The sequence below is a fragment of the Berghia stephanieae genome, chromosome 5 (assembly GCF_034508935.2).
Source record: "Berghia stephanieae isolate SIO BIC M18660-M18661 chromosome 5, UCSD_Bste_1.3, whole genome shotgun sequence".
In the NCBI taxonomy this organism is placed as follows: Eukaryota; Metazoa; Mollusca; class Gastropoda; order Nudibranchia; family Aeolidiidae; genus Berghia; species Berghia stephanieae.
Genome location: NC_088364.1, coordinates 43,210,697 through 43,227,786, shown reverse-complemented (window position 1 = coordinate 43,227,786; position 17,090 = coordinate 43,210,697). Strand labels below are relative to the sequence as shown.

At 36.3% G+C, this 17,090-nt stretch overlaps 1 protein-coding gene across 6 annotated transcripts in view; it reads left to right on the top strand.

The window, feature by feature from the left end:
• Positions 1 to 2,594: 2,594 nt before the first annotated feature.
• The window catches only part of LOC144972966 (heparan sulfate glucosamine 3-O-sulfotransferase 3B1-like), a 92,381-nt gene continuing 77,885 nt past the window's right edge, over positions 2,595 to 17,090 (top strand). Inside the window, exons 1-2 of one of the 6 annotated variants that reach the window (XM_078914824.1) lie at positions 2,595 to 2,802; positions 7,715 to 8,643. In XM_078914824.1, the coding sequence (XP_078770950.1) occupies positions 8,282 to 8,643 (362 nt within the window). In that variant the 5' untranslated portion in view covers positions 2,595 to 2,802; positions 7,715 to 8,281. Of the gene's footprint in view, positions 2,803 to 7,184; positions 8,644 to 17,090 lie in introns of all 6 variants that reach the window. The other 5 variants (XM_078914822.1, XM_078914819.1, XM_078914818.1 and 2 more) reach the window with 5 other exon arrangements.

The following is a 17,090-nucleotide window of genomic DNA, read 5'->3' as shown; positions in this document are numbered from 1 at the left end:
GGCAGGATAAAGATAAGCCTAACGAGCTTATACCATTTTCAAATGTATTTACCAAAGACACAGATGATTAGAAACTAACTCAATAAATCAATCATAAATGAATCAATAAATAAATCAATAGATAAATAAATAATAAATTAGATCCACTCAATTAGAGCTATTCTTCCTGATATTAAATAAATACCTATTCTTTCTATCTTTTCCTGTAACAATCTAATTAAACTTTATGTATAGAATTGTTATTATTGTATTGGGTGTTACTATTGTCTTGACTCACTTGTTATTTATACAATTAAGTTATCCTGAGCCGTTTGTGGTATAGGTTGAGTGGCGCAGCTGGTAACGAGAGCCATAGCGCGCATACTAGTTCGAATCCAGACCATTGAGCTATCGGTTGGACTCGATCCCACAAAAATAACACACAACCCGCCACAGTGGGTAACACATTATATTTTTGGAACCGAGGTTTTCGTTCCATTCACAACACATCACTTTTTATGCTCTCTTTTTAAATGTGCATTCTTACAATAATATCGTGGTCTCGATAGCTCTTTCTGTAGAGGACTCATCTCAGTGGCAAAGAAATCAGCATCAGTTCCTGGTGTGGCCAATGTTTTTTTTTATATATATATATTTTTTTTATTATCTTCTGACCTTTAGTCCACATGGAAAACATGGGTGATTCCTGTTGACATCATACATCCTGTTTGATGGATTATCAGTATTCCTTCATGGTATGCCTGGGCGACGGGATCCTAGCGTGGCCTTCGTAAAGTTATGGCCTGACACTGACCAAAAATGACGTCAAAATGCCAGTCTTTGGCCACAAAAGAAAATAAATCGTGAGTTGTATTCAATAGTTCAACCAATGAAATAACTTGTTTCCATGAACTCTACTAACGACAACTCACTAAGCGGTGAAAAACAAAACAAAAAACAAACAATTAATGACGTCAAACTGCCAGTCCTTTTGGATTTCAGTGTCAGGCTATAGATAGTTCGAAGATGATGTCACTCAGGTCTTTGTTATTGTTTTTTGCCATCCGCGTTTATGAGTAATGCTCACTGAATTGTATTAACCTGACTATAAACGTTCATGGATACACACAGTTTTGTGTGTTGGTCCGTTATACTTCCGGATGGCAATGTTATGAGCTTCTTAGACAAGCGCATACTATCTATAAAATAACGATGGCTACGATCCTTGTGCCGTTGCGAAAGGGCGTGCTTAAAAAAAAACAACTTTTTTTTTTGTCCTGTGAATGGATAACAGCAAATAGATATCTGGATCGGTTAAATCTGGAGGAAAGATTGCCGACAGTTACACTATCCAAGGTGTTACAAGCAGTTAGTTCTTGCATACTTCCCTTTTAACACTCAAATATCTATTAACCAGGTATCATTAGACTAATTTTATTTACAATTTTCAACTCACAACGATTTTTGCTATATGGCTGCTCTGCCGTACTTTGACCCCCCCCCCCCCCCCACCCAGAAAAATAGGGGAGAGAAGAGTGGAAGGGGGGGGGGGGGGGGCAAAAAAAAAAAAAAACCAACAAAAAACAAAACAAAAACAAACAAACCAAAAAAAAAAGATCAAAACAAAAACTAAAACAAAACAAAGACAAAATGAAAATAAACCCAAAAGAAAACAACCCCCCCCCCCCCCCCCCCCCAAATCCTCAACAAACAAAAAAGAAAAAAAAGAAAAATCAAAACAAAACAAAAACGCAAAAAAAAAACAAACCCAAAACATATAAAACAACCAAAATAAAAAAAGAACAAAAAAAAACCCCCAACAAAACAAACAAACAAACAAAACACACACACACACATACATAAACACACACACGCACATCCACACACACACACACGCACACACACACACACACACACATAGACATATAGAAATTTTGGCCAGGGGATCGTCTCTAAAATATCTATTAAAAATGACTCTCATCTTATTAAAAACTCTCAAACCTGGGACTTCATGGATGTGTATTTGAAGAACAAGTTTTATTTATGGCCCAAATTTTTAAATCTGTTTTTTTTTTATAAACCCAGAGTGCTGCTAATGCTTACGATCGTTAAATTTTGTCTGTTTTTTCCAAAGACATTATGTTTCTTTGGATTAAGAACCCCCCCCCCCCCCAAAAAAAAAAAAAAAAAAAAAAAAAAAAAAAAAAAAAAAAAAAAAAAAAAAAAAAAAAAAAAAATACCAACAAAAAAACAAAACAAAAACAAAAACAAAACAAAACAACATTAAAAAAAAACAACAACTTCACAATCGACGGTTTCTTCTCATTCCTGAAGTGCAGAGTTTGCATCGCGCAATTTTACCTATTCTGAGATTCCAGTCCACTGTATCTATGTAGCGATAGGTATGCTATTCGTGTAATAGGAACCGGTCTACGAATTAACGAAACTAACGAGCGGACAAATTAACAGAATAAACTGACCAACGGCGTTCGTTTCATCGCTCCATTTTCTTGTATTGCCGATGTTTTACGGCTACGGCGTCAGTAGCGGCGTCCAGCGAGGGGCGTCGAGGGGTGAGAAAAACTGATGGCTGACGAGAAGCGCAGTTAGACGACGGCCCGCGAACATCGCCGCGGTCAGTTATTTATCTCTTTATTCTCCATTTCCCCCGCCCCTATGAAAGGTGATCGCAAAGACGGAGGGTGGATTCCTTTAGCGTGAGATATTATTATTATTGTTATGGTGTATAGATAGTTTTCAAAGGTGTCGAAGGGAAAATAAAACCGTGCTACGGATACTCTATACGATAGCTTGACGTTGAAGGTATGTTGATAATTAAATACTCACCAATTTTTCCCGCCGAATCAATCGTGTGAATCAATGTACAAAATTGTGTGTAACTTTTATAATTTATAACATAATTGAAAGAATTTGATGAGAACTAGTCACTCAACTTGTGGTCTGAAACCGATAACAAAGGGCTGACAGACGGCATGGCATGTTAATTCAATATGTTCAATAGCAGATATATATATATATATATATATATATATATATATATATATATATATATATATATATATATATATATATATATATATATATTATCTCATTTAATCAGCGGGAACAAAAAGTGTTGATTGTGTAGTTTGTGATCATATTATATTATACATGTAATTAGCAATGATGACTGGAAGTGCAAAGTGATGTGTGATGAATAGTCGATAGGATAACATCGGTTGTGTTTTTGTTCTAGTTTGCTTTATTATTGTTTTCTTAGGGATTTGTTTTGGTGTGTTTTTCTAATTGGAGCAAGTTATGCACAAAGACTGCAATTTATTATTATCTTGATGATTATGATGATGATGATGATGATGATGATGATGATAATGATGATGAAGATGATGATGATGATGATGATGATGATGATGATGATGATGATGATGATGATGATGATGATAATAAAAACAAAATTGTCTTTCTTTTTCACTCTCCTCCTCCTCCTCTTCTTCTTCTTCTTCTCCTCCTCCTCCTATTCGTCGTCGTCTTCTTCTTCTTCATCATCATCATCATCATCTTCTTCTTCTTCTTCTTCTTCTTCTTCTTCTTCTTCTTCTTCTTCTTCTTCTTCTTCTTCTTCTTCTTCTTCTTCGTCTTCTTCATCTTCTCCCCTCCTTATCCTCATCCTCCTTCTTCTCTTCCTGATACTCCTCATCCTTCTTCTTTTTCTTCTTCTTCTTCTTCTTCTTCTTCTTCTTCTTCTTCTTCTTCTTCTTCTTCTTCTCCTTCTTCTTCTTCTTCTTCTTTTTCTCGACCTTCCTCTTCCTCCTCATTATCTTCCCCCTTCTCCTCTTTCTTTTCCTCCTCTTCTAATCATTATCTTCATCCTCATCATCATATAATCATCATTATCATCATCATCATCATCATCATCATCATCATCATCATCATCATCATCATCATCATCATCATCATCGTCATCAACAGCAGCAATAAAACAAAAACAGTAATGATAGAATAGGCAGTAACAACAATAACCACACCACCACCATCACCAATAACAACAACACAGCAGCAGGCAACAACAATAATACTATAAATACTTTTATCATCTTACTTGGCCATAAACTTGTCATCGAATAGTCTTTCGATGTAAACAGTTTTAATGATGATAATGATGGCTATCATCTTCATTGTTTCTAATAGGTGATGACAGCAGGCGTGTTTGGAGAGATCTATAAAACAAAAATATAAATTACAAAGAACATAAAAATAATAATAATATTAAAAAAAAAACAAAAAACAAAAACAAAAAAAAAACCAAAAAAAAAACCCCCCAAAAAACCAAAGAACAAAAAACAAAAAACAAAAAACAAACAAAAAAAAAAAAACAAAAAAAAAAAAAAAACAAAAAAAAAAAACAACAAAAAACAAAACCAACAACCCAAACAAAACAAAACAAATTACAAATTGCCAAAACAACATAAAAAAAAAACCCCGAAAAATATAATAAACCATGAATTTTTTTAACCTGATAAAATCGATAACATCTGAATAATAATTTAAAAAGACACAAAATAAAAAAAAAGAGATAGAGAAAAACAAACAAATAATAATAATTGACCAAACAAACCAACAAAGAGGCAAACAAAAACAAAGCAAAAGAAAAGAAGAAAAAAACCACAACAAAACAAACAATGGAATTTTTAATGCTCTATTTGAGATTACAAGAAAGTAAAAACTAGTTATTATAAACATTGGTTGTTGATAGATCCTGTAGCCGAGCGTGTTAGCATAACGACTTTTATAAACAAAAACACAGAAATCAGTAGTTTTATCAGCACTTGGTTTATTCTGAAAAGAAAAGCTTTCATATAGAGCAATATCCACTAAACGTGCTCATAGCTCTTCTTCAGGGGTCCCTAGCCAACTGCAACACTTATCGTGTAGGACGAGACATGAAATGAGTAGAAAAGTGCCAGAAGACAATAGAGAATAAAAATTATTCGCGGCGGTGGTGGGGTTCGAACCTGCGACCTTATTGGTACGACAACTCCGCCTGGCAGGTGAGAGCGTGGCTCTACCGTGTGAGCTATCCACGAACACACAAAATATTCGTTTCAAACCCAAAGTCATTTCTAGATCCCTCTCTCACCCACTTCTTGAGATCGCCGATTCGTTCACCACCATCGCGAAGTAATTTTGACCAGCAGTTAAGCTTAATAGCCAATATTCTCATCACAAACATATAACATAGAAACGATTGAGACATTGAGTATGCTCCGGTGTAATGGCCAATAAGGTCGCAGGTTCGAACCCCACCACCGCCGCGAATAATTTTTATTCTCTATTGTCTTCTGGCACTTTTCTACTCACTTCATATCTTGTTGTTACCAACATAAGTGCCTGCTCCACTCACTTTTCTGAATTAAAAATTCACCCCATACACCGGAGCATACTCAATGTCTCAATCGTTCTATGTTATATGTTTGTGTTGAGAATATTGGCTATTAAGCTTAACTGCTGGTCAAAAATTACTACGCGATGGTGGTGTGCGAACGAATCGGCGATCTCAAGAAGTGGGTGAGAGAGGGATCTAGAAATGACTTGGGTTTGAAACGATTATTTTTGTGTTCGTGGATAGCTCACACGGTAGAGCCACGCTCTCACCTGCCAGGCGGATTTGTCGTACCAATAAGGTCGCAGGTTCGAACCCCACCACCGCCGCGAATAATAATTTTTATTCTCTATTGTCTTCTGGCACTTTTCTACTCACTTCATATCTTGTTGTTACCAACATAAGTGCCTGCTCCACTCACTTTTCTGAATTAAAAATTCACCCCATACACCGGAGCATACTCAATGTCTCAATCGTTCTATGTTATATGTTTGTGTTGAGAATATTGGCTATTAAGCTTAACTGCTGGTCAAAAATTACTACGCGATGGTGGTGTGCGAACGAATCGGCGATCTCAAGAAGTGGGTGAGAGAGGGATCTAGAAATGACTTGGGTTTGAAACGAATATTTTTGTGTTCGTGGATAGCTCACACGGTAGAGCCACGCTCTCACCTGCCAGGCGGAGTTGTCGTACCAATAAGGTCGCAGGTTCGAACCCCACCACCGCCGCGAATAATTTTTATTCTCTATTGTCTTCTGGCACTTTTCTACTCACTTCATATCTTGTTGTTACCAACATAAGTGCCTGCTCCACTCACTTTTCTGAATTAAAAATTCACCCCATACACCGGAGCATACTCAATGTCTCAATCGTTCTATGTTATATGTTTGTGTTGAGAATATTGGCTATTAAGCTTAACTGCTGGTCAAAAATTACTACGCGATGGTGGTGTGCGAACGAATCGGCGATCTCAAGAAGTGGGTGAGAGAGGGATCTAGAAATGACTTGGGTTTGAAACGAATATTTTTGTGTTCGTGGATAGCTCACACCGTAGAGCCACGCTCTCACCTGCCAGGCGGAGTTGTCGTACCAATAAGGTCGCAGGTTCGAACCCCACCACCACCGCGAATAATTTTTATTCTCTATTGTCTTCTGGCACTTTTCTACTCACTTCATATCTTGTTATCAGGACGAGACATGACGCCTTTTCCAGAGCTCAGAGCGGGACTCGAACTCTGGACCGAAGGTGTGAGTGCCATACAACTAGACCACATAGCCGCACATAAAACCAATTTGTGTCGTTGGATCACACTTGATATACTACTATTTGAAACCCACCTCCTTCACTCGGTATTATTGTACTGAGGTGATATTTAGGTGCTAGAGATTGATTTGCGCTATGTGGTCTTGTGGTGAGATACTCACTTTCGGATCGGAAGGTCCTGGCTTCGAGTCTCGTCCGGCGCGTAGTTGAGTTCGTGGAAAAGCCTCTTTCCTCGCATTCTTTCACCGTACTCAGGTGTTAAAAGTACCTGGCAGTTAATAGCGTTGTCTCTGTCGGAAAATTGTTATACCGCCTAACAGGCGTCATGTCTCGTTCTATATGTTTAGTGTTGTTCCGGAACCGTTTGTAAAACCGCCTTGAGCACGTTTAGTGGATATTATTACGTTATATGAATCAAATTTATATACACACATGGTGTATATATAAAATATATATATATATATATATATATATATATATATATATATATATATATTATAGTCTATAATATGAAACTCGGTTTAATTCTATTACCACAAAAGGTCGCCGTGTAGTCGATTCTACACATGTCTGTGTCAATGTTTGATTAGGGCCAGATAACAGTATCAGAAAGGAACAATCATTGTCAACTTAATCCGATTATCAATTTTGTAAAAATCAAACGATTAATGAAAACAGTCGATGACGAATATTGATTCATGGGAAGTTACATGTAATAACCTATTGTTGTTCATCTTTTGAGAAGAGAAAAATGTACAGTGTTGATGAATTTCAGAGGAATCACGTGCAGGTTTTCCTCGATGATACACGATTTAAGAATGAATTTATTATTTATAAACATAACACATGATTATCATAACAATGGAATTTTGTGTTCCCTTACACGATTCTGCTAAAATCAACATCTCCAAGATTTGAAGAATCTTAGAAATCTACTCACTCCTCTGTAAAGCACCACCACACTCGCATTCGTTGTAAGACTACCGTACAGCATGATAAGATCAGCAATGATTTTTTTCTGCTGCTGAATGAAATTCAGCACCCATTGTGCTATGAGCTATTTTCCCCCCAGAAAAACTGCAGCCACCACCGCCACGTCCACCACCACCATTCTCATCATTCTGACCCGAAAGCGTCGTAACATGCTCCACAAGATGGCCGCTCTAATTAGCATCTCCGTCCTAGCAGTTATCTGTACACTTGTCTTCAAAGCCCGTCCTGTGCCGACCTATCCTGGGCTTGTTCAAAAATTGGGAATATCCAAACTGGAATTTAATTCATATAATCTCAATATAAACGATGCCGTCGGCTCTTCGGGAAATCCCAATAAAGACAAAGTGGAATTTTCAGATGTTTTACCACAGCGTAATAAAATTCTTGAGTTCACTCGGGGTCAGAGCATTGATAAGGGCGACAACAAAAAAGACAGAGACGATCTCGAATTTGTAGTAAAGTCATCGGAAATTCCCATTCCTACAGAAATATCATATTATCACCATTCCGAAATTTCTGACAGTTCAACAGAAGATGAGAACGGCGAGAATTCAAAAATAATCGAAATGAGTGCTGATTTCATTTCTCAAAACAAAGAACTAGAAAAGAATTAGAGCTACAAAAATCACACATTCCAACCGATTCCATGGAAGGCTATACACATATGAATGTAACCAATAATGATTCACAATATAGTCTACCAAATAGGAGTATTAAATTCATTAAGGAAAGTAATCTTTTAAATAGAAAAAATGAAGAAAGGTTGAACTCAGCTGTGCAGGTAATCGACAAACCAATTAAGCCACCGAAGCCGAGTCGAAACGCGTCGTATCGAAACACATCAGAAGTTCCAGTACGTAGACTACCTCAGGCTATTATCATCGGAGTGAAGAAATCCGGAACAAGAGCCCTTTTGGAGTTTTTACGGATTCACCCAGATGTGGAGGGACCGGGACCAGAGCCTCATTTCTTTGATAGAAATTATGACAAAGGATTAGATTGGTATAGGTAAGTAGGCAATAATACCGTTACTTTCTCTCTTCCCTCTTGTCTTTCTATATCTCACTAATATAATATATCTCCCCCCCCCCCCTTCTCTTCTACTCTAAATTCATTGTCTCATTATCTCTATCTCTCTCTTTTCCTCCGTGTTTCGATTTCTCTTATTCTTCTTTCCTTCTCTTTCCATCCTCCCTTCCCCCCCCCCCTCTTTCTCTCTCTCTCTCTCTCTCTCTCTCTCTCTCTCTCTCTTTCTCTCTCTCTCTCTCTCTCTCCACTTCTTTATTTCTCCTCTCCCCACCCCCCCCCCTCTCTGCCATATCTCTCTCCTCCCCTTTACATAATCAGAATTAACATAATTATAGCCCCAAAATGTTTATTTCAACTATCGATATCAACATTCTTTTGACAAATGTTTTTTTTGTAGATCAACGCAGTAAGCATATCAGTATTCCCCGCACAGTAGCATTATTGCTTTCCCTATATTCTATATAATTATAACAACTCCATACATTATTGCATCGCCTTACACAACTAAAATAAAAGAAGCCGATACAAAATTTAAAAGTCACAGCTAACCCTTGTCGTTGCTGAAAGTGTTGGTACAAAGTTCACTTAGATACCATAAAGTTTTAGCAATGCGATTTTGTTGCACAACCGAAAGTTGTCATCTCTCAAGAGTATATAGCTTTGTGGAGATCAAGGTGCAAATTGCTGTCGTGTTGTCATGGTAACGCCATGTTATTGCCGGCCATTGACCCAATAATTATCCCGATACAAATGGGATGTTTTAACCGTGTGGGATATTCCATTTTGAAATCGCCCCCATCGCCTCTTTCTTCTCATCTCCAAACATAATTTTGTTTAATGTAGTTCCCAATTCCAATACTAGAATTTGGTCGATGAAAAAAAAATATGTTCCTTTAATGCCAAGACGCAAAAGTGAAAAAAAAAAAAGTCCTATAACCCTTCGCTAATAGGATAAAGGAATCCAAAGTCACTTGTTCATTTCAATATATCACGACGTGCACATACTTACAGGTTTGTTAACCGAACACATTTTTTGGGCTTGGTTAAAACCTTTTACAATCCCTTCTTCTTCCTTTTTACTGACGCTGAGATGACCTAAACGCGTCACAAGCCATTCACATCAATTAAAGTAATTTGTAATTGTGGCTTTTAAAAAATTGTTTTGTGTGTTTCGTTTCACATCAAGCGTTCGCAAGAAAGTTTTTTAAAAAATGCACCGCTCTTTGCCGGCTTGTAACTCTAAAACTATTCATTGGATTCATTGTAAATTCAAAACACAAATAAAACAAATCCTTATGCATAAAATGTCATAATTGTTTAAATTTGAATTGAGAAACAAAAACCATGTTCAGAAATACAATATCAGAAGAAAAAAGTGGCACAACATTGCATAGTAAAATGGCGATTTTCTTAACTTTAGTTGCCATTATGAGCAAACATTAATAATGTCATCATAAACATTATTAGTTAGATAGATGGACAGATATATAGATAGATGGATAGATAGATAGATTGATGGATAGATAGATAGATAGCTAGATAGATAGATAGATAGATAGATAGATAGATAGATAGATAGATAGATAGATAGATAGATAGATAGATAGATAGATAGATAGATAGATAGATAGATAGATAGATAGCTAGATAGATAGCTAGATAGATAGATAGATAGATAGATAGATAGATAGATAGATAGATAGATAGCTAGATAGATAGCTAGATAGATAGATAGATAGCTAGATAGATAGCTAGATAGATAGATGGACAAGGAAGTAATACATTTTCTAATTTATTACTAATTTACTTTGTTCGAACAGCATTATTCTGAAAGACAAATTAAAGCTAAAGCTATTTCAGGAATCATTGCTAGCCATAACTCACTCTCCCACAATGCCGCACATTAACAAAATAAATTTTTAAAAATTGTCCAGAAAACTTTTACATGTAAATGCCATACGATTCAGATAACGCCCAACGTGAAAAAGTCTCAAAACCCGCATATATCTGTGAATTTATTATACGTAATTATAGAGAATAAAAAGGAATGGAATTAAGGTGATACTAGAGAAGAAGAACGTTTATTTGTTTGTCTGTGTATGTGAGTTTGTTGTGTGTGTGTGTGTATGTGTGTGTGTGTGTGTGTATGTGTGTGTGAGAGAGAGAGAGAGAGAATTTGGGAGGTATGAGAGATTTTTAAAGGTATTTAGTTTTGTTAAGCTTTTTTGTTGGTTTAATTCTGTCATTTTCCTTCCTTCGTATTATTTATTTGCTTAATTATTTTCATAAAAGCATTCGTCTATGGCAATACACAATGTAAATTTTCAGAAATGGATAAATAATGTTCATCATATCTTTAATCTGAAAAGACTTGTATTTGGAGCTTTTTGGTACGTTGGAGATAATTCAAATCAAACAATATTTAAAGTAATTTGTTTTTGCCTAAAGGGAAAAAGTGTTTTGTCAATGCATGACAGCATAGACCGAGAGTTTTACATTTGGTTAGGATGAAGACAATACCCCAAGTAAGATTGATTTAAACGCGCCAGTAAGTAAAGACATCATTGACTCTTTATAACTTGTGTTCGATTTAACTTCAGCCTGTCGAATTACACATACTATTTTTTAAACTCGATAGAAGTAACGGCAATGTGAATCACCTTTCTATTTTCACGAATGCATGTTTTAATACAATCAAGACACATTGCTGTTGTAACTGCTCTCTTGGGAATAAGTGGTGGATTAAAAAAAAAACCTGATGATTTATATAGAGCAATATCAACTAATATAAACATGCTCAGATCGCGTTACAAGGGGTCCCTAACCAACAGAAACACTGCTTTTTTTTTTTTTCAACAGACAGTGGTGTTAACCGCCAGGTACATATTTTACAATTGCGTACGATGAGATACTGTGAGATAAACACCTTTTCCAAGGACTCAACTTTGACGGTTAGAGTGTACTCAAACCCAGAAGGCGAGCGTCATACCACAAGATAACAAAGTCGCACAAAGATTTAGGTTTTTAGGGAGACACTTCCGTTTGACAGAAATCAGTTCCGCTGTTACGGAGTTAATAAAAGTTCTCGTGAGAGAAGTTACCATTAAACGGCCACAGTCCAATAGGACGTCTCGTCCTTTATGTGGCCTAAGGAAATACTCCGAAACGTGTCAGTGGGCACATTCATATCTCTATCGGGAATATAGAGGCTGTAAAATGAAATCATTGAAAAATGGAAAAGGGGGAGGGGAGGGGGGGGGGGGGGATATCCCGTGATGATATTAAGGAAACAAAAGACGAATCTCAGGACATTAAAAAGATGGACCATTAGTTGTGTGTATTGTGGATTGTATTGAAAAGCGGGGAGAATTTACGAAGCGAAACTCCAAAAGGTCGTGAGTTTTATGTAATTTTATGTCCTCTTTCCTTCTCTCTCTCTCTCTCTCTCTCTCTCTCTCTCTCTCTCTCTCTCTCTCTCTCTCTCTCCTTGTGAGGCTCTTTGTCTCATCTCATCTTGTTACAAAAGTCTAGTGATGTTAAAGTGATGTGGTCAGTAGGTGACATTGACCATTGGAAAATATTTTGGTCTCGACATTATGTTCTTGGGTAAGGCACTAAACACACATTACCACACTCGACTCAGGTGTGAATGGATGAGGCAGTGACGGATATTGTAAGAATGTCAGGACAAAAATGACGTCTAAGAGGCGACTGGACCTGTATGAAATGGTAATATGATTCCATGTGTTCTTCAAGAGGAAGTGTGTGTGTGTGTGTGTGTGTGTGTGTGTATTTTAAATATATATATATATATATATATATATATATATATATACATACATATATATATTGTCACAAAGTGCGCACGTAAACCGTATGCTTATGTAGCGCAGTTTGCAACCTTGTTTATGTGTGCTATATTCAAGCTACGACACCGATCAATAACCAAACACAATACGTTGATAAAGGTTTTGAAGCTAAATGAAGATATATTTTATTACAATATAACAAAGATATTATGAGATATAAAGATGAAATGATAGATGTAATAAGTATGAAATCAAATGGATGGATGACAAATTGATGGAGATGGTGTGATGATGAATATGATATGAAAGCGATATGAAAATATATAATTAAATCAATTAATTATGAATACTTTACCAAACCGCTACCACATCAGACAATCTCACAGATAGGTTGCAACCATCACAGTCATACAGGCAACTAATAATTAACTAACTAACTAAACACAATCCAGACGTGTAGAAGAAAGCCAAAAGAGTGTCCTTGATATTCAACAAAAACTGTAAGGTTGTTCTAATATTGTTAATTTGTCTCTTCTTGAAATTGTTCTGATTTCACAGTATTCATAAACAGATCAATTGTTTCTCAATGTTCTGATATTAAAATAAGCAAATGGTTCTTCACAGGTAACTTATAAAACAGGCAAATGTTCAGTTTCTATTAGTGTCAAGCTATGAGCGTATAGCCTAAAGTTGGCTTGTTAAAGCCCAGCCTCCAACGGCTCATTCACTTTAAAGAAAGAAAATGATTTTGTTATAATATGATAATCATACGAATATAACTCTATCTATATTCGAACTCACTCAATATGTTTACTTTAAATGAGTAAATATTATTTTACTTTAACAAATCAATTTATTAATGTTGATTAATATTGCTTTACTTTGTAGATATGAAATAATAATGCTTTATAGCAAGAAAAGCTTATTTCTTTACAACAAGAATATATTATACAATTAATTTAATTATCTGATTAATTAATTGAGAATCAAAATTTAAAGTGATATTATGATATTGATATCAAAACACAATCATAATTGTAATCACAACATATTATTCAAAATCTCACCAGAGCCGAACAGATTATTGAAATCACAAATTAAGTCTACACAAGACTTTAATCAAACTCTACACAAGAGTTATAACACAACTTGATTCAGCTCAAACTTTGAGCACCACAAAGTCTACACAAGACTTAAATCACACTCTACACAAGAGTTAACACAAAACGTGTTTCAGCTCGAACTTTGAGCACTACAAAGTCTACACAAGACTTTAATCCAACTCTACACAAGAGTTAAACAAATGAGCCTAAAAGACTCCGCTGTGGTTATCGCTTAGAGACTATGAGCCTAAAAGACTCCGCTGTCTGGTCTCTTTTGAGACAATGAGCCTAAAAGACTCCGCTGAGTGGTCTGAAGAAACTGCTCAAAACTCTGGCATTTATAGGCAAAAATCAAGCAAACGAAGCAAAATTCTACCCACACAAACGGATGTTAGTCATATCCGTAAACATCTGAAATTCCTTAAAACTCCCCCAGATTCCATAATCATGGACAACAACAACCCATCCTGATACCGGACATCCTCATATCAAGGATAAATAAATTCGTCAGCCCCATAGTTACGAGATATCAATCAAGCCATACCATAACAAAGTCACTCCCGTAGAATACAGGGATCCTACTTTGCTTATAAGTTTACGGAGAAAACAAGATTGATGCCTTTCTCACAATAACACCCACACTACGTAGTTTAATTCAAACTTCCGGGCCATAGGTGCATGATCTGATACGAACTGTATCAACAAAAGAAGGGTTGTTCCGGAGGGATTACAATAACAACAACAACTAATACTACGACGACGTACATCCTGTCGTAAACTGACGCCTACACGGAAGCATTTCGTTACATATCTCCCCCCTAAGACTAAATTTGGTACAACATTTAGTTAGATCATCGAAATGCCTCAAGATCACATCGATCTCGACAATTATTTGGGCTCATGGTTGTCCCTTCCTTCAACAGACAACATCGGCATCACACATCCACACTTCAACTCCACCTTGCCGTGTGTCATGCATTTCGGTGGTTCATGATCCTTGTTTTCGTCAAAACATGGAAGTCGAGGACTCTTAACAGTGGGAGCATGAGTAAATGATCGAATGTCACTTGTCATACTGTCGTTGTTGGAGGAAGCCTGACACTCCGACTTTAACCTAAGCAGTTCAAGCTCTTTCTCCATCAGAGCTTCTTGCCTTTGAGCTCGTGCTCTGCTTATCTCCTCCTCTTCTTTGGCACGTTCTCTCTCCTTCTCTTTTCTCTCTTCATCTTCTTGTAACTGGGCTGTCACCCAAGCACGGAGATCTTCACCCCTTAACTCCAATTTTTCTCCAGTTTAATTAATCTTTCCACATCCATCTCTAGGACAATTAATCAAACCAATTCAAATTCAAATAAACAAACTTCAATATGTTTATCGACACTGTTGCCGTAAATGTTACTTTCACGTAGAATAAAGTGGTATTACAAGTAACCTTATTAACGATATGCGGTCAATATAGATCCCAAAACAGATTCAAAACAGGCAATTAATACCGATTCCTACACGGAATTCAACATTGATCTATATATAGACTCAAATATAGAATCAAAACAAATTTACTACAGGTCCTAACACAGAACCAACGCTTCACCCAGATTCCTACACAGAATCAAAACATTGACTTAATATAGACGTATATTAGAGTCAAAACAACTGATTTAATACAGGTCCTCACACGGAACCAACGCTTCACCCAGATTCCCCACACGGAATCAACACAATAGCTTCACCCAGATTCCTCACACGGAATCAACAAAATAGCTTCACCCAGATTCCCCACACGGAATCATAAAAACTATCTTCACCCAGATTCTTTCTCAGAATCAACAAAATAACTTCACCCAGATTCTTCTCAGAATCAACAAAATATCTTCACCCAGATTCTTTCTTAGAATCAACAAAATATCTTCACCCAGATTCTCTCTTAGAATCAACAAAATATCTTCACCCAGATTCTCTCTTAGAATCAACAAAATATCTTCACCCAGATTCTTCTTAGAATCAACAAAATGTCTTCACCCAGATTCTTCTTCAGAATCAACAAAATATCTTCACCCAGATTCTTTCTTAGAATCAACAAAATGTCTTCACCCAGATTCTCTCTCAGAATCAACAAAATATCTTCACCCAGATTCTCTCTCAGAATCAACAAAATATCTTCACCCAGATTCTTCTTAGAATCAACAAAATATCTTCACCCAGATTCTTCTTAGAATCAACAAAACATCCTCACCCAGATTCTTTCTTAGAATCAACAAAATGTCTTCACCCAGATTCTCTCTCAGAATCAACAAAATATCTTCACCCAGATTCTTTCTTAGAATCAACAAAATGTCTTCACCCAGATTCTCTCTCAGAATCAACAAAATATCTTCACCCAGATTCTCTCTCAGAATCAACAAAATATCTTCACCCAGATTCTCTCTTAGAATCAACAAAATGTCTTCACCCAGATTCTTACACAGAATCAATACCTTGACTTACTATAGGTGCATAGAGAGTCAGAACAAATGATTTAATACGGATCCTCACACGGGACCAACACCATATTCACCCAGATTCCTACACGGAATCAAATTACCCCAACAACCACCTTCGTTCCTTACAAATGGGAGAGGGGGACAATGGAGGCTTTACAGCGCGAGTACCGCTTACGCGCTAATCAGTGATCCGTATCACATGACAGATGACTGACAACTTAGAACTGAACAACGGATTTACCAGAATAACTTGTATTACACCTTGCGTATAATGACAGTCTTATAACCATTAAATGGATACCAATTTGCTTTAAGCTCAAAGATATTATCTATCTCAAGTTTCAAACAACTCCCTAACCTGTCTCAACACTTGTTTGGTCGCGATGTCTCTTGAATGCACAACAATAAGAATCCCACTTCTGACACCAAATTATGTCACAAAGTGCGCACGTAAACCGTATGCTTATGTAGCGCAGTTTGCAACCTTGTTTATGTGTGCTATATTCAAGCTACGACACCGATCAATAACCAAACACAATACGTTGATAAAGGTTTTGAAGCTAAATGAAGATATATTTTATTACAATATAACAAAGATATTATGAGATATAAAGATGAAATGATAGATGTAATAAGTATGAAATCAAATGGATGGATGACAAATTGATGGAGATGGTGTGATGATGAATATGATATGAAAGCGATATGAAAATATATAATTAAATCAATTAATTATGAATACTTTACCAAACCGCTACCACATCAGACAATCTCACAGATAGGTTGCAACCATCACAGTCATACAGGCAACTAATAATTAACTAACTAACTAAACACAATCCAGACGTGTAGAAGAAAGCCAAAAGAGTGTCCTTGATATTCAACAAAAACTGTAAGGTTGTTCTAATATTGTTAATTTGTCTCTTCTTGAAATTGTTCTGATTTCACAGTATTCATAAACAGATCAATTGTTTCTCAATGTTCTGATATTAAAATAAGCAAATGGTTCTTCACAGGTAACTTATAAAACAGGC